This window comes from Balaenoptera ricei, chromosome 17 (assembly GCF_028023285.1).
Source record: "Balaenoptera ricei isolate mBalRic1 chromosome 17, mBalRic1.hap2, whole genome shotgun sequence".
In the NCBI taxonomy this organism is placed as follows: Eukaryota; Metazoa; Chordata; class Mammalia; order Artiodactyla; family Balaenopteridae; genus Balaenoptera; species Balaenoptera ricei.
This window is the reverse complement of record NC_082655.1, coordinates 76,438,218-76,456,593: the sequence shown is the minus strand read 5'-3', so window position 1 is coordinate 76,456,593 and position 18,376 is coordinate 76,438,218. Positions and strand designations below refer to the sequence as shown.

The 18,376-nt window shown below is 40.2% G+C and overlaps 1 protein-coding gene across 4 annotated transcripts in view; it reads right to left on the bottom strand.

The window, feature by feature from the left end:
- Positions 1-1,300: 1,300 nt before the first annotated feature.
- The window catches only part of TOX (thymocyte selection associated high mobility group box), a 294,925-nt gene continuing 277,849 nt past the window's right edge, over positions 1,301-18,376 (bottom strand). For all 4 annotated transcript variants that reach the window (XM_059901468.1, XM_059901469.1, XM_059901471.1 and 1 more), the window contains 3 exons: positions 9,048-9,413; positions 2,280-2,428; positions 1,301-1,945 (listed from right to left, as the gene is read on the bottom strand). In XM_059901468.1, the coding sequence (XP_059757451.1) occupies positions 1,909-1,945; positions 2,280-2,428; positions 9,048-9,413 (552 nt within the window). In that variant the 3' untranslated portion in view covers positions 1,301-1,908. The remainder of the gene's footprint in view (positions 1,946-2,279; positions 2,429-9,047; positions 9,414-18,376) is intronic.

Genomic DNA, 18,376 nt, shown 5'->3' with positions numbered 1-18,376 from the left:
TATTACATGCTCAGCTGATTCAAGTTTGTACAATGCCTAAAATCATTCCAAAGCAAGCATACCTTTTGTCTTTTTAATTCTGACTGGATTACACAATGCATATATTTGTATTTAGTTAAATTGCTAAGTTTATTTCACACATTCCACGAAAAAGACATCAGCCATTCTCTTGATTTCCAACCAGACTAGCTTTCTTGATAGAACCCTCTGTAAGGGCGTAATTTGCTCTTTTTGATGTAAAAGCTATGCAAACCTTCAGCCAGATTCTCAGTGCTTTTTGTTCTTTAGCAAATCTCTAGTACCGTCAGAATTCTCTTGGAAGACCCAGGAATTCTGGAAAGACAGTAGCTTGTAGAGGCACAAATGACAGCAAGAACCTCAATTTCTATCAACGGTTTTCAAATTGGGACTGCTTCCCCTTTCCTTTTTCCTGTCTGGTTACTCACCTTTCATTTTTAGATATATTCTTGACAGTATGCTTCCCCTTTCCTTCCTCCCGCCCCTGGTTTAATTCCTAAATGTTTTCTGGGTTTTGTGAAAAGCATGCAGCTTGCAGAATTTGATTGATTTGACTTTAATTCTTTTTTGCGGGGAGGGGAGGGAGTTTACAGATTGACTAAAACCAGCTGAGAACCAAGAAGCCACCTTTTTCTTTCAGATAGGGACCCATCTGTTTAGTCTTGGAGCCTATGCGACTTTTAGGGCAATTCTCTGTTCTATTGTATGAAGAAAGTTCTTAAATATCATAGTTTTTTGTTTGCGTCAACCAAAGAAATATAGAAATAAGGGTTGGTTACTTTAGTTTGCTGCTAAAATGAAAAGTAGGTTTGGCTTTATTCACTGTAAAAACTAAATAGTATTCACACCAAGCGTGAATTTTTCTTTTTTTTTTTGCCAGCAAAAGTTAAAACATCAAAGAAACCTCTTTCAAATACTAACAAATTTACTTACAAACACCTATATTTATTATTTCATAAATAGGCGCAACAGTTTCCATAAAAAAAGATTAAATACAGACACAGTATGAAGAAATAATGATACAGAGCCGTATGTAAAGGTTATAATTTAGCTGTTTCCAATCTGTTTCTGCATCTAATAAAATACCAGGTAAGCATTTGGCAGTTTTATACATAAAAGGACTTAAATGACATTTACTAACCATTACACAAAAAGTGATACAAAAAAGCAATTTTCCTGCAGTACAAAATAAACGTGTTTGCACTTCCCTTCACACTAGTTTCTTTTTGTCTGATCAATGAGACAAAGCCAATTTGTTTTTAAATGAAAATCGTTTGGGAATACGGTTTTTTTTGAAATATTTTGAAAATATAGAACTATTAGTCAGTTGTTTTAAAAATGAAGTAAAAATATGAATGTTTGCCAATTTAACCCCTATTGTGAAATCAATAAACTGGAATGAGCCAGTTTCAAATCACAATTTAGCTACAAAAACATTCACATTTTATACTCTAGGAGAGTGTGACATAGATGCTATTTACAAACTTGCTATGACTGCTACATCAAGCCATTTAAAAAGTCTTTAGTAGTTTCATATAAACACCCATTATGAAAACCAATGGAAAATCCAGGACTTTTATCCAAGACATCTATAGTTGCTAAGGCAGTTACTATAGCGCAGCACTTCACAGCAAAAAACCAACATAAAATCTGAATGGTCCAAATTTCCTTCAGGGAAGAAGAAAAACAATGTCCATAAAGGATTAAAAAAATAATAAAGAAGCATGACTATTTCTTCCAGAGTGGGTGACCCACAAGCTCAAATGGTCCTAAGTGCTTAGCAACTTGTATTTTTCTAATAAAATGGAGAACTGCCTTGACTATACAAAGCAATCCACGGTGAAAAGACTTCCCTGAATGCCTCAGTGGAAAGAAGAGGTGTTCGGATTTTCAGGTAAGGTACAGTGCTTTGTCCCTCTGCATGCCCCTGTGCGAAGAGAAAACAGACAAATGATGCCTCGTTAACAGGACAGCCTTGCTACAGGTGACCAAGGGGGACGTGTCCATCTGCTCTAGCTTAAAGGGTGGAGTTGGGCACTGGGAAAGTGCACAGTAAAAGCCAACAGGATCTAAAGGCATTTATTCTTGGAATGGTTGGAAGGATGCTTAAAAATTTCTGCTTTCATGAACATGCAACCGTTCTAGATTATCTTTTGGAAAGCAGGAAGAAATGACGGATCTTTCCAACGACCAGAGAGCAGGGCACAACATGCCTGCTATAAGAGCTGTCTGCCACCAGGTGGCGATGGCTGGCCACTTACCCACTACTGCAGTAGTCATTCCATTCCACGGGCTGGGCGGGAGGATTTCTGCACCCAGAGCGCACATACTCCATGGCCTGGGTGACCACTTGTGCAGCTGTAGACGTAGGATTGATTATAGTCTGATAGTCGGGTGGAAGATTAAATCCCTGAAAGGGAAAGCAAGTCCACAAATAAGGATCAAAGTGCCTTTTTAAGAAGAAAAGCACCTAAATATTTATCCATTGTTTGCAAACACTCCTGCCTTCTTGCTAGTGTCCCTGGAAGGGCAAGCTTATCCCAAGGACGCAGAAAACTTAAAACAAAGATGGAAAGGAAGTGCCCACCACCCATCCTTTTTACCTTTCCTTCATTTAACCGTGTGTTAGAAAACCTTGAATTATACTCTTGAGCAGATAAATTGAATTTAGAAGCAATTTAAAATTTAGAAAAGCCAACTCAATCAAAACAAAGGGAAAAGGCCCTAAACCCCTCAGAGTTTATGTTTTCTATCAAACCTAAGGATACATTAATAGTTAATCCCCAGAATATGCAACAGAATCTTTTTTGAAGGATCCAGGCAGCAGGTGGCTGAGTGTTTTATTAGACTACACCTATTCACATATTGTTCTCAAAACCCTTTTTCTTCAGTCAATCACAAAGGGACCATCTGCTTCTTCTTTTATTTGTACTTCTTTCTCAGCTAAAAATTTCAACCAAAGCTTTTTAACAGTTGTTGGACTAATATAGGGAAGGAGATTCAAAACAACTTGCCAGTGGAAAACACAGAGAAGGAAAAGTATAAGACAGAGCAAATATTTTTTAACTGAAAAGTCTATTAACTGGCAAATAATAATCAGACTTCAGGAAGGTTCTTTTAATACACTGGTATGGTGAAGTGTTGACTTTTAATCCTTGCAGAGCTATTCAAAATTCAAGGACAGAATCTCTGAAGTAGACAGCTATATCTGGTAAACAAAAAGCATTATACGCTAAGATTTAGTTTTAGCTTATCTGGTGAATTCAAGAGCAGCGTAAGCAAGCTTTACTGGAAATGACCAAAAAAGCGACTTAATTAATCGTGTGTCTCTTTGTGCAGCAGCTTTCATACATGGTTTTTAACCACTGAAAAATCAAGGGATTTGAAAACAAATCATTCTCTATTTACTTGCAGGGAGCTTCTTTTGAAGGCATAATATTGTTGAGATTTCTACCTTTTTAAAAAAATTCAGCAGAATGATCAGAAAATTGATTTTCAACTGAGGCTATTTCCTTAGACTTTCATTCATTTGAGGGTACCGTGGGTAAAGACTCAAAGACATCTATTATCAAATGTCCTCAATTCTCAATATTGGCTTTAAGATATTAATTTATTTTCCATTCAAGTGATAAAGACTTCAAGCCAATGTCCATGCAAACTCCCACCAAAGCTGCTCATGACAGACAAATCATTGAAAAGTGGAGTATTCAGCCAGCTGGGCTATTTGACCTCACACAGACTAGAAGGGATAGGATGTTTCCTAAACTAACAGCTGGCTTGTGGGGGTCAGTTTGTTTATGCAGACACCACCTGCAGCTCCAGCCATAAACATTTTCCAAAACAGGGGGGTGAGAAGTGAGAGGTATATAACTGGATATTTGGTTCTCCAGGCCTTTCCAGGCTGACAGCCTCTCTTTCTCCAGACCATCCTGTACCTCTGTGACACAAGGAGTTTCACTGGCTTCGGCAAACTGTATTCGTTTCATTATGGTCCCATAATGTCTTTATGGGGCTTACCGTCCAGCTTTCTGGACCTCTTTCCCGAGTGTCTCACGTGATGCGGTGTGATGCTAGGCAGACAGCAGGACAAGTCCCCAGAGAGCAGCCTCGCACCGACTTTTATTTCAGCCCCGTCATCAGGGCTGCCCAGTGACCAGAGAGTGTTTGTGCTGCTTACTGGATATTCTCAGGGTCGAACCCACAGTAGTGGGTCAATAAATCATGTGTTCCAATAAATAAATTTTAACATTGACTATTTGATGCTAATCTTGGAAAGGCCTGGGGAATATAATTGTGTAAATACCGAGGCTTTCCTATCTTTTTAATGTAAAGTTCTCCACATTGGATTTTTGCACAATCAACAAAACGTAACCTAAAAGTAAGTAAGTCTCAAAAACAGAGTAGTTGAAAATATCTCGCGTTGAAGGTATGGAAACATATGAGAAGGCAAAAAATAAATAAAAATAAATCAACCTGCTTCCACCCAACGCCACACAATCAAAAAACGGAAATGACCATTGTTTTTTTTCCTATTCAATGAACATGGTCCCTCAAACTTGGGAGAGAGAATATCAGGAGAACATTAATTTTTAAGTGATCAGTTTAAGATTAAATGGGTAACTTCAGTTTATAAAACCAAAATTATGCGTTATCTACAAAGCTCAAAGATTTAAAATTCAGCTAACTTCAATGCCTAAATTTAAGATCACTAGTATTAAAACAACCAAGGACCAAGAAAAATACAAGCAAAGCCTGAAGATCATTATTTTACTTGCTTTCAATTTAGAAAATGAAACATTCTTCTGAAGACTATATTAAGAGAGGCTGAGGTCAAACCCAGAACTATGGACGTTTTTATTATTGATGTAAATATGAAACAACAATGATGATATAAATTTTTGAAAAACTGTTTGCTTAGCAGTCTAATTAAACAAGGCTGAATATTTTGCATTTTAATGCTCAAGAGAAAAATCACCAACTGTTTTGTAGCATGCCTGGAATTTTAAATTTCATTTTCTGGTGCCAGATTGAAATAAAAATAGGAAACATGATAAAGATTAATTTGATGTCAGAAGGGACATTTGCTCTTTAATTAGATTTCTGTAGCCCTAGCAGTTTTGTTGTGCCACCACAGCAAGTCCTAAAAAAGCCTGCAGCAATACCAAACAGTGATCTTCATATCCACACTTTACTGGGAACTAATTTCATTTCCTGCCTGTCTGGAGAGGTATTTTCAACAGGCATCAATGTTTTTGTCTTCACAACTGATTTATTCATCAATCTCAATGTGATTTTTTTAAACCTTTAAATTATACCCACATCCTAAAGCAGCTGTTTATTACACAAGGAAATTGAAAATCTGTCTGTGTGATATCATACAAAGATTTTTTTCTTAAGGTTATAAAGGAAGTTGACAGATATTAATGATTTTTTTTTCTCTTAACCTCATTCGACAATATAGTGAACAAAAAAGGGAAGAAAATTGGACCAAAAAAAACCCCAGGTCTATGGGCTTACTGTATAAAATATTATTCCAGGAAAAAAATAAAAACAAAAACCTATTACTCCTGCTGGACTATACAATCATTTTTGTAGGATACATTCATTTTCAAAAGGATAATAAAATAACTAAAGTAATACTGAAATATGAAACTTTACTTTAAAAATACAGTAGCCGTTAACTTTCTTTCTCCTTCTCTCTTTTTCTTTGTTTGGTGTTTGAAAATGGGAACATGGCCCCCGTGCCCAGGAAGCAAACATTGTCAGGATAAAGATGATGAACCAGACAGGTCGAATCCCATTCATTAGCTCTGCAACCACAGGCTGAAGACCCCCTTGGATGACATGAACACTGGCCCCACAGACCGCTGTGACTGCAATAAGCTGAGGGGCATGGAGCGGCGATGGACTCTCTGATCCGGACTCTAGGACTGTCACCTCGCTGGGGCTTCCAGCCCCCTTACCCTGCAGGATCCTCCTCCAGTGACCTACCCATGAATCTGACCTCACTGCCCATCACTCTCCCTTCCCCACCATGCTCCCCACTGGCCTCCTTTCCACCTCTGCACAAGCCACGCCCCTCCCAGTTAGGCCCTCCAGCCAGGAGCCCCTTCTCCTTGCTCCTGTTCTCTGCTGGTACCCACCCTTCCCACCTTCTGATTCTTGAAGGCTGCTTCCCCTTCTCATCCACCTGCTCTTGAGAGGGGCCTTCTTCATCCATCCCGGCAAGAGACCTGACGTTCCTCCACACACCCTGCAGTTTGCCCCCGTTTTATTTTTTCCATGGGATCCTAGTAATTTATCTGTTTATCTTATTACTACCTGCCACCCACCCCCCCACCCCAACTCTGATGTAAGCTCCATGTGTGCACAACTCACTCAATTTCTAGAGCCTAGACAGTTCCTGGCACATGTTAAGGGGTTCAATTAATCTTTTTTGAATAAATGAAAAGATTTAAAACTTCCAAGGATTTGAGATTCTACAAACTAGCCTGTAATTTCTCCCAATATTTAAACTTTTACTACTAATTTTTTATTCACTCATTTGTTCATTTGTCCCTTCAACAATTATTTTATTGACTATCTACAATGATCAAGGCATCGTTAAAAGTGAGTTTAGTCACTGTGGTCTCTGCAGCTGTATTGCCTCTCCATTTTGGGTTCATGCCATTTTGTCTTCTATTATTAATGTAAATTGAAATCAGGTCCTACCGTCTCAATAAGAACACTTTCTGAGATACACTAATAGAACTGACTTAAAGATTGATGAGTAACTTGTCCAATGTAATCTGTTCTATTTTTTCCTATTCAGTTAAGATTCTATACGGAAAAACACATCTCTTGAGTTTCCATGTGTGGCCTTATATGCAATTCTGAAATGTTGGTCATAGCCAGCTCATCTAAGGTATGAGTATAAATGGAAAATGAACTGCCTCTGAGTGGATAAATTAGTAGACAGGTGTTCTCTCTGCACGGAGCTCTGGCCCTCAACTTGGAGAGGGGACCGTGACTTCTGTATTCTTTTCTCTGAGGACAAACACCCCTCACTACAGCACCGTGAGCAAAACACGGGCCCTCAGCCGGGCGGCGTACAAGGCAGGACGCAGCCCACACGACTGAAGGCCGAGCCCCTCAAGGTATCAGATCTTCACTCAAACACTATTGGTTCATTAAAATGCAAGGACACCCAAAGAGTGTCCCTTTTATTGAGAGTAACGTCTGATGGAAAGAACGGCAATTGAACCCTTTGAATATCACTTGCTGGTCACAAACCCCACTGTAGACAAGGCAAGATGGTGGAGGTTGGCTTTTCCCCAGTGGGTCGACAGCCAGTCTGTTGACAGGTAAGTCAGTTGTCTGAGCTTTATCAATATCCTTGGCTTAGGGACCAAAGAAGACTTCAGTAAAGAGATGAATCCTTTGCTCTCCACAACCATTTAATCTCAGAACTAACTAGGATGTAAAGACCCTCCCAATTCTTAGAAGAAACTGTTAAGAATTTACAAGAATGATTAAGAGTGAGAGGCAGCAGGCCTAGCGTTTAAGAATCCAGGCTCTGGGCTTCCCTGGTGGTGCAGTGGTTGGGAATCCGCCTGCCAATGCAGGGGACACGGGTTCCAGCCCTGGTCCGGGAAGATCCCACATGCTGCGGAGCAACTAAGCCTGTGAGCCACAACTACTGAAGCCCGCGTGCCTAGAGCCAGAGCTCTGCAACAAGAGAAGCCACCGCAATGAGAAGCCCATGCACCGCAATGAAGAGTAGCTCCCGCTCGCCGCAACTAGAGAAAGCCTGCGCACAGCAACGAAGACCCAACACAGTCAAAAATAAATTAAAAAAAAAAAAGAATCCAGGCTCTGATCGCTGGACAGAGTTGGGTTTGAATTCCAGCTCTGACCTTACGGGCACGTTACTCAACTCTGCTGAGCTTGAGTCGCCTCACCTGTGAAATGAAGGCAACGTCAGGACCTGCGCTGTAAATTTTCTGAAATTAAAGATGAGGTAAGGTAACGTATTAAGGTTTGTCTCTGTCACCTCTTGGAAGTCCTGTCTATAATGACAATACTAAAAATGAATTTACTACATTTGACTGCTCTTTCTGCCTCCTCTCCACCCCACTGTGGCAAAGTCTAGGCTCAAATTCCACAGAGGGCTAGATATCGCTCCCACAGGAAGACTATGCTTGCATATTTAATTACAGCTCTGGGACAACAGAGTCATTGGATTATAAAAGTGAGAGATTAATTTGATATGTTTTATAGGCTTTACCTTGATCTATTTTTTTAAAACAAGTTTTTAGGATTTTTAAATGCTTTACGTTCAGTTTACATCATTTGCTCCTTATTCTCAAATTTTAAAATAACACCAAAATCCAAAAGGAAAACTTGATTTCAAAGAAAAGTTAAGATAAGAGTGCGCACAAATGGTTTCCATAATTGGGGTGTGGGCAGGGAGGCTTCCAGACCTCCTGTGTTTTCTAATCTATGTAGAAGCCAGGTATCCATTTTTAAATAAAACTCTGGTTAACATTTTCATTTCTTAGGACTCTTAAGGGTGTACCAAATTTGATATTTCTGACTAGAAATAGTGGGCCTGATTTCATGCTGCAGCATTTATTGGACTCAACGGGCATACCATCAAGACTTTCTCATTTCCAAACAACATATGCATATATTTTAAAGGTAGACTTCTCAACCCCAAAGAGATCTTTAGCAGTAGTGGCATCTGAAAACAACAAATGTACTTTACTCAAGAGGCAGAAAACAGGAAGGGTGATTGGAAACACGAAGCAAAATGGGTATCATGGGAAAGAAGTTAGGGATTATGAAGAGCAGAAGCTCCTGTGATTGTATGAGGCTGCCCAATTCACCCCCTGCAAATTAACTTCCGGGAAGCAGATATTTGTTGAAGATCTGCCATTCTCTCTCCACTGAAACAGAACGGACAAGCCCCCGCCCCCGCCCCCGCTGGATGAACGGACCCTCCAGCACCTCTGAAGGGGAGTCAGTGCGCGGCGCGGCACGGCACGTACCTGCTGCATGGTGGGGGAGTGTAAGGCGGGCTGGACCTGCATGGGGAGCTGGGTCCCAAGGGGCTGCTGCATGTTGAGATGCTGGTGAAGAGGTGGGCTGATCTGCAAGGGAGGAGGGGGGGACACGGCCATGTTTGCTATAGAGACAGTCACTGGCATTTGGTTATTGGCCTTGGGGGCTATGCTCCTGGGGAGACTGGGATGCATGGTGGTTAGGTGAGGGTTCATTCCTGGTTGTTGGTGATAGTGAGAACTTAGGTACAGAGCTGAGTGGGCCTGGCTGGGCCCAGGGAACACTGACGGCGGCTTTGAATTGATCAGCTGCGGAGGCTGAGATGTCTTCACGTCAACAGGTTCGCTGTAGCTCTGTGGAGGAACAAACAAGAGCAGAGTTAAGAGACGGACACACGGGTGTTGCTTTTTCTTAGGAAGATGCTCTGTGAGTTCACTCGTGAACGTTCATGTGAATCAACACCTGTTACTACTCTTGACTCTCAAACACTCCTCCTTCATCATTTGCCACGTGACTTTATGCAAGTCAGAGCTCATTTCACCTCTTTTATAAAATCTAAAACAACGTATGATGACATTTTTTTTTCTTTGCTTAAATGCTAAGCTCTAATTTGGTGACTTTTCTCATCATCCAAAGAGAGATAAAAAGATGAGAGGAGGGGCGGATGCCACCAGTGCCCTAATAGGAATTACCAGCCAGTGTGGCTCACTTGGAAAGGAAGTCGCTTCTGGAGTTCTTCTGTTGATTGTATGTTTAGTTTTTTATTTTTCCTTTTTATATGCTCCAAGAGCCTTGGCATAGATATTTGCACAAAGAAACAAAGTTGGTTGATGGAACTGGATAAGGAAGAAAAGAGTTCAAAAATACCTTTCTGAAGTCATATAAAACCACATTAATATATCTTCAAAGTAACCATAGAACACATTTTGATTTTTTAAAGAGTTGGTGATGAATTATCCTCAATAATGAACTGGATAAAAATAATCTCTCTTAGAAATTTTAGACTCCATCATAAATTAATATAATTTTGCCCTAACTTTTTTCACACCTTCACACGGTCATTTCCTAATAATCTTTTAATTAACTTAAAAACTAGTCATTTCAGTGGAAGCTGATAAGCGTCAAGAATGAACCCCAAAGCATTTCTTCTTGGGCATGAACCTGCCTACTTTTGGTGAGAGGAAGAGGCTGATAAACAAATGGTGAAAGGTGAAACCAGCTGGAGAAAGAAAATGCTGAAATGTCCTTCTGGAGAAAAAAGTCACTTGGTCAAAACAAGGTCTTGAGGATGCATCTGTGCCCTTGTTCTGTGCCCTTGATGTCACGCTTCTTCCGTTGATACGTCAGCATGAGCTTCTTGTTACCCAGAACTGTAGGGCCTTCCTGGGCTCCCCTTGCTGGGTCTCCGCACAGCACCGTGGACAGACGGGCACGTTCACGAGTCTGGCTCATCGTGCACAGCGACATGAAACTCCGCGTGCGAACTTCATTGCACAAGGCAGCCAGCAACGCAACTCATTTCTTCCCAGCAGTGTAGGAAGATGGAGTGAGAGCCCCAGTGAGAACAGTGCTGCATGTGTGCTGAGCGGAGGAGGCCAGGCTGGGGTGAGCACTGGTGGCCTCACATGCTCTCCCTATAGGAAGGACACAACTGCCATCTCCAAAAACATGTCAGCCATGGAGATGTGGGGTCCTGTGAGACTCTGATTTTACTCCAGGCAGAGTAGATAGTAAGGTGAACCCTGAAGAATTCAAGCTCCTCCAAAGAATCCTCTCATTATAATATTTTTCTCTGTGTTAGTAGTGATGCAGATTTTCTGAAATAGGAATAGATATTCAGACTCCCTGCCTTCCGCATTAACATGAAAAAGGTCAATAACTGTTCACAAAAATTTTCAAGGGGAGGCTTTAGACCAAAGAAGCTTTATGAAATGTAGTACCTAAAAGGTGCTTTCAATTAAAAAAAAAAAAAAACTTAAGTCATTTTCTTTTTTTGGTTCCATTTAAAAATTCTTATTGTTGATATGCAGAGCAGTGAACAATTCAAGGAAAAGGTCAAATGGGTTAACTCAGGCTGTGTAAACAGTGACTAGCTTTACATCAGAATAACAGGTACTGCAGTGATACGCCTCAAAAGTCATTCCATATATGCCAAGAAGATTATGTGCTTATTGTGTGTCTGTGCGTTTAAGTCACAAGGCAAAGTGTTTTCATTGTGTTTGCATTCGCTCTTCTTTGACCTAGCACAGAAGGGCTAATTTCATATTTAGTTACATACTGCATCAACTTCATACAGGAAAGGAACAATTACACAATGACCAGATAGATATAAAAATTAATACATGTTCGTGTGTCTTCTTTTTTGGCCTTATAGTTGCTATAATTTAAACAGAAGAAAAATCACTCACAATTCCCATACTATCAAAACTATAAAATCTATGTAGTTGTAAAATGTTTTCACTTTGTATTTCTGTAGCCAATAATCACATCATTATCTAGTGATATGGTACACACAGAGCAGTAGATAGGTAGCCTGAGCTTGTATGTACACATATATGTATATGTGAACACAACACGACAGGTTCAGATGTGATCATACGATCGTCCCAGGAAGTCCAACAAGGTAATTAAAAATATATTTAAATTAAACAAACCTAAAGGGATATACTTATGCTACACTTAGAAATCACTGCTTGTAGTGGGTACAGATGCTTAGCAAGCAGTTGGGCTGGCTTCAGGGGCCAGAAGCCAGTCCTGGCGAGCAGCTCTAGGGAGAGTAACCGCTTTGCCCCCCACCCAGTTTGCCCCCCACCCAGTTTGCCCCCGACACAGTTTCCAAGTTGCATTAGAGGGGGTTTGTGGAAACGTAAATGTCCTTAAAAAACAAGTTTCCATGACAAAATATGCGTGGGAAGAGCACGGGGCCACATCAGGTTAAGAGGGTGCCTATCCTGCAGGACTTGTCAGTCTCGAGTGTGTTAATGTACACTGTGAATCTCCAAGGGACCATCACAGAAGTCTTTCCTCAGTGGGCCATTTCACTGAAATAGTCTTCAATGGAAAACACTGGTTCAGAAGAAGAATTAATAAATTACACATGCATATTTAAAATGACAAATAGAACATACCTTTCAATTTAAATAGTCATATTTCTTGCCTCAAATAAACTAACTTGTATTGCCCCCAAATGCATATATAAATTACATCCATCGAGGTGTAAAACCAAAATTATCCTTTGTTTCATGTTTCCTGGAATACTATCTGCATAGAGAATTTCATATTCTAGGCCAAGGACAGTGACACCACTTCCTGAAGGAATTAGGAAGTCAGTAACTTCTCAGCTATAGCCTGGAAGAGCTAAGGCGTAGACACATTAAGGCAAATTCAAAATAAACCATGAACCAAATTCTCCTGAATTCCACTTTCTAAATAATAACATGCGGTCTGACGTATAGTTAGATGATAGATAGATGTAGAGATAGAGATATAGACAGATAGATACAGAAACAGACAGCAACCTACTTGAGGTACTTTACTGCCAACCTTGAGAAGACTCTTTCCTCATGGTAACTAAACACAAAACATTTTGTCTATCCAGCCATTAGTTTGTCATTTGTCTTCTCAATTCTAAAGCATGTAGAGATCAGTACTGTTAAACCTATTTTGAAATAGTAGTAGTTTTTAATCACTAGAAGGACTATAATGAGGTCAAATTAAACAGATTTCCAAAACCAAGGATTTAGACAAGACTTGAAACAATTTTTAACACAGAGAGAGAAAGAATTTTTGGGAAGTTACATGTTTTCTCTATATTTTCGAAGTCGTTGACTATGACAAGGTAAATAATAACACATCTAGCTACGTGCCTAAATATGGCAGGCACTCCACTGGGGGTTCTCTTCCTGCATTCTCTCTTCACCATGATGTCCTGCACCAACAGGAAAGGTTTTTGTTTTTTTTTTCTGTCTGCGCGGCTTGCAGGATCTTAGTTCCCCCACCAGGCATTGAACCTGGACCCCGGCAGTGAGAGCACTGAATCCTAACCACTGGACCAATAGGGAATTTCCAGGAAAGGATTTTTTAAAGGTCGGGACTGGAATCTTCTGTGTCCCATGCATCTGACACAGTGCCAAGTATAGAGAAGACAAACATGTTTGTTGAGTGACTGACTGACTGTTCTTGAACAATACCGCAAGCAGTCGCTGTTGCCCTAGCTGATATTCCTGACAAGACATTCTGTTCCTCTTCCTAAGGGGTAAGGAAAGATCTGAAATCTTTGAAAACCCACAGAATATCAGACTGATCTTCATTCTCTGCTCCCATCACGAACCACACCCTTCCAGAAGAAATGAGAAATTATAACCCTTAGCTTTGCCCTTTGGTGAGGTACCATGTGCTTTGTTCCCCACTGGATCTTGGGTGGATGGCAGGAAGCAGGGAAGTTTACCGCATTTCATCCATATTTTGAGAATTTGTATCTTTATGTAGAGATTCATTCACTTAGAAAGGGAAAAAAACCTGCTTCTAGCTTCACTTCTGATGAATTCTTAATCAGACTAATACAACAGACCACCTATTAATTACAGAGATATTTTATTGTTTTGGAAGATAGGCAGAACAAGTTCATTTTCCATAGCAAAGTGTCATGAATTCACAGCAAAGCGTCATGATTAAATGGAAATATGAAGAAATCATAAGCTTAATATACTCTCACCGTCATTTTCTTCCAATTAAACTATGAAAGCAAGGCTACTATTTTGCAAATAATTACATTGTATATGAAGATCTCTATACCTTCCATTCAGAAACTAGAATTACTTTCTCATACAGTCTAAATCATTTAAATTTGTTTCTAATCTCAAATGCATTAACCACTTTTATTTAGTGGTGTGTGCTTTGTGTCGGTCACCTGCCAAATATGACCCTATCAGTGTATACACAACTGAAAATCCACCCTCGAATGTGACATTTTCATGGGATGAATGTGTATTTGCTATTGGTTTATAAGCTCTATTTCCTGTTTTCTTTTGGGCCCCTGATTCTAAAGGATGTTTTCTATAAGCAAAATGGAATGTGTGTGTGTGGGGCGCAATGAAGACCTTTTGGGTCTTTTCAGTAGTCTTTCACAAAGGATACGACTCTATAAACATTAAGGTACTTCTTATTAATCAAGTTGTTTATTGTCCAAGATAGTTTCAATCCCATTTACTCTGTATAATGAAGATAATACTGCATAGTCTATAAATGCTCCCTTTCTGGGATGATAAGTGCTATAAAAATAAAAGATTGACAAAGCAATTGTTATTTAAAACAGCAAAGTATAAACACAAGACATAAAGCTCAGTGGAAATAACAATATAGGAGGCGCTGAACCAAATCAGATTAATAGTTCATCTAATTTGATTCTTGTTTCCAGTGCTGACCAATACTTGATGCATTGGAAATTAAACAAAATGTATGCACCTACTCAATTGTGCATTGTTACTTTTGGAAGGAAAATTCTTCTTGGTACTTGCAGGTGATTAGCTTACACCCTGAAGCATGAGATTTTATTATCTTTAAATCACGATCTGGGCTTACAGAGCTGCAAATTTTATGTTAACAGTCATAAAATGATCCATCCGATTTTCATATTCAGACGAAGTATTTGTCTCAATAGCTCTCTACAGCATGAATTCTATAAGTTACTTTCATCCTGTAAAAAGAAATCATTTCTTTTGTTTCGAATTTACTATCCTTTAATTGAACTGAGAATTGTGTTTCTTTACTATCGGTCATGGCAACAGAGAATTTACTTAATTTAGTTCAACACTGTCCTATACTGTACATTATAAAAAGCTTCCATCATCCTCTGTAAGTTTCAGCACCCCAGCTCAAGGCAGAGACAAAATCTCATATTTGATGTGTGACCTTAAAGTCATGAATCTGATTACTTATACTGAACACACCAGAACATATTCATCCAAACGTTGTCTCTTTGCAGGCTGGCACTTCTGAGCAGCTGTATGCTTATTTCAATAATGCTGCTTTTACTTGGAATATTTGGGAACTTCCGTACAGGATTTTCTTCAGCGCCTGTGGGACATCGCTTTACATATCCTCAGACAACTCTTTGTCTTTTGGCGGTGAATTTGATTTTTGGAAACAGCTAATACTCACTTGAAGCCAAGTCTGTTGGATGTATATGGGTGATGTTTGGGGAAAAGAATGAGGTGTGAAAACAATGTGACAATGTTGATTTGCTAAGGTGGCTCATAAACTTTTGCGGAGTGCGGTTCTAAAAGAAGAGTTGCCAAAAGCCTTCTGAACTCTGGGGCAATAATAAAATAAGTTTGTAGCCGCCCAACGTGAGTCCTTTGAATGCAACACTCATTTTGGGAATATAAATCCTGGTCTATGCGGTAAGATAAAGCTAGTTCCAGTTGCTTTAAAGTTATACATTGCTTTCAACATAATTTAGGCTCATGTCTAGGAATTCCTGAGTCTATGGAAAAACTGTATTTTCTTAAGCTTTATTTAACAGTCCAACCCAAAATGACCTGAAATAGCATGTAAAACCACTCCAGCCCAGAAACCGTAGGCTCCACAATGGCATATATTCTTGACCCTCAGACTATTCATAGGCTCCCTCAACTAAAGGCTCATAAAGACATTTCAATTAAGGAACCTATGTAGGTGATTTTTTTAAATGTCTAGGTCATTTTTTATCTTTATAAAAGAATATATGTATGAAGCAAATTTTTCTTTATTAATGCCACTTTAAAATTTTCTTTATATCAAAGCAGCCTTGCAGACATTGAAAATATGATCCAGCTATATTGTGAATCATATACAAAACTTTCCTAGTTCTTTGCGCACCTATCAATAACGTTAAAAATAAAATTGATAGTAATAATAATTGCTGGTATTAAGTGCTTTCCTGTGTTCAAGATCCCGAATCATGCAGTTTATATAGAGTTTCCTATTTTATTTTAATGGAAACCTAATGATGTAGGTCCTATTATCTTCTCTGTTTAACACATTAGAAAATTGAGACTTTAAATAGCTGAATAACGTGCATAAAAGCAAGCAGTTAGGAAGTGAGAAACCTGGAATTTGAACCCAGATGGAGCTGTCCCGAGTGCCTGGGGACGTTTCTGCCCCCTGAGGACTCGTTTCGTGTGACACTGGTGGTGCGTTAAGAGGTTTTTAATGTTTCCCTTGGCGCCTGTGGAAGCACAGGTGCTGAAGACGCCTTCAAGATCTTCTCCAAACCTTATTTATAAACCTTTGCTTCCCGCTTTTAAATTTCTCAATGGAAAGAAATTGTTTGCCTAAATAATCCGAGAGTTTGGTAATGCTCCCTGTTCAGATTAAATTCCTCTAGGGTAAACTGGTGTCTCCGTTCTTGTTCTGGATTCAGAGAAAATGGAGCACAAGGAACCACTGCCCATGCCTGACACCCACCATGGGGTGAACATGGCCACATCTGTGTTTTTCAGGCTTAGTGATGTCAAATCCACTCTTCTCTGCTACTATCTCCTGCCCTCCCTTTTCAGTTGCTTTATGACTCTTTCCTCTGCAATCTCTCCAACTTCCCTCTTTAAATCACAGAGTCTAGAACTGAACAGGTTAGTTTCTCCAGGTCTTACCCGGGCTGTGTCTGCAGCCGCCAGGGCTCCCTTTCCTGGGTCCTTCACTGCGCGTGTGCTTCCACGGCACAGGGGCTGTGCTGGGCGGGTCTGTCACCGAGCAGATCTAACCCTGGGTGGGTCTGTCACTGGCTCCACGTGACTAGGTAAAGCACGTGCACAGCTGAACGGCAAGGCACAGAACAGGCCTTCCTAAACATCCCGCAGGCCCCAGCGTCCTCTGAGGATCTCGGGTCGGCCTCTGGTGGCGAGCGGCGGGTGGAAGACGGGGGCAGCCTTCTACCCTCATCCCCAGCCTCACTTAAACGAGAACACCTTTACTCTTGGCTGTCCAACATGTAAGAGTTGGCACAGAATTTTACTGAGGATAATACGAGGCCGTAGTTCTAAAGATATAAAAATTGACAGTCACCCAGGGTAGAGAAAAGCCTGCAAGCTTTGGAGCCGGAGAGCGAGGAGTCTGAGCTCTCCCTCTGCTACCACCAGCCTCTCCTTCGTCTCTTAGACTCTCCAAGTCACTTAGCCTCTCTGCCTAGAGACTGTCTAGAAAATGGGGCTAAATCTCGCTTTGTAGGGTTATTGTGATGATGAGTAGAAATAGATGTAAAATGCCGAGCACAGTGTGGGACACAGAGAAGCTACTCGATAGCAAGGTGCCATTTGTATTTGTGTTGTTACTGAAAAAAATTCGGTGTCCAGCTGAGAGTGTGTCTGTATTGTCATTTTCAAGTACGAAGGTTAGAATATTCTACTACGACTGAGCTTTTTTATTTTGGGTTAACTTCAATTTTATTCGGGTCTGGAGTCATGTTAATTAATATGCTGGGTTAGATGGTATATAATTCATTTAAGCTAAAATGTAATTGAAAGGAGAGGAGCATTGTTAATCCTATGACTCAGTCTCTTGGGTGGAGCCAATATTCACTGGCTGCTTCTATTTTTTGTTTATGTTCTGTAAGAAACAGCTAATTTTAGAGTAGTGAGAAGCAGTTAATTTTAGAGTATAGTTTCAAACCTCTCAAGCATCACGAAACACTCTGATCTGTTGTGCCCGTCTTTGGGCTCTCAGCACCAAGCCCTGTGTCTGATGTGGAAAAGGTGTTGTGCAGCTCTGGCTGGGATGCAGACTAGGGCCTGGAGCGGAAGCAGTGAGAAGTAGCCGACTTGACGTGGTTACACATTAGCGAGGGCAAGAGCTGTTGGCCCAGGGATACAAGGCCTTATTGGATGAAACACATTGCATAGAAAATTGGTACCAAAATACGTAGCTCTGGAGGAGTAAGTCAAAATTGCCAGCGAGAACTTAGGGAAACGGACACAGAGCTTTGGCTAATACAGTATTTCACTGACAAAAGTGACCTTAGGAAACCATCAACAACACAAAAAGACAAATTGTGGAATGGGAGAAAATATTTGCAAGTGATGAAACCAACAAGGGGCTACTCTCCAAAATACACAAGCAGCTCATACAACGCAATATCAAAAACCAAACAACACAGTCAAAAAATGGGCAGAAGACTGAAACAGACATTTCTCCAAAGAAGACATACAGATGGCCAAGAGGCACACGAAAAGATGCTCAACATGGCTAATTATTAGAGAAACGCAAATCAAAACTACGAGGTATCACCTCACATGGGTCAGAATGGCCATCATCAAAAAGTCTACAAATAACAAATGCTGGA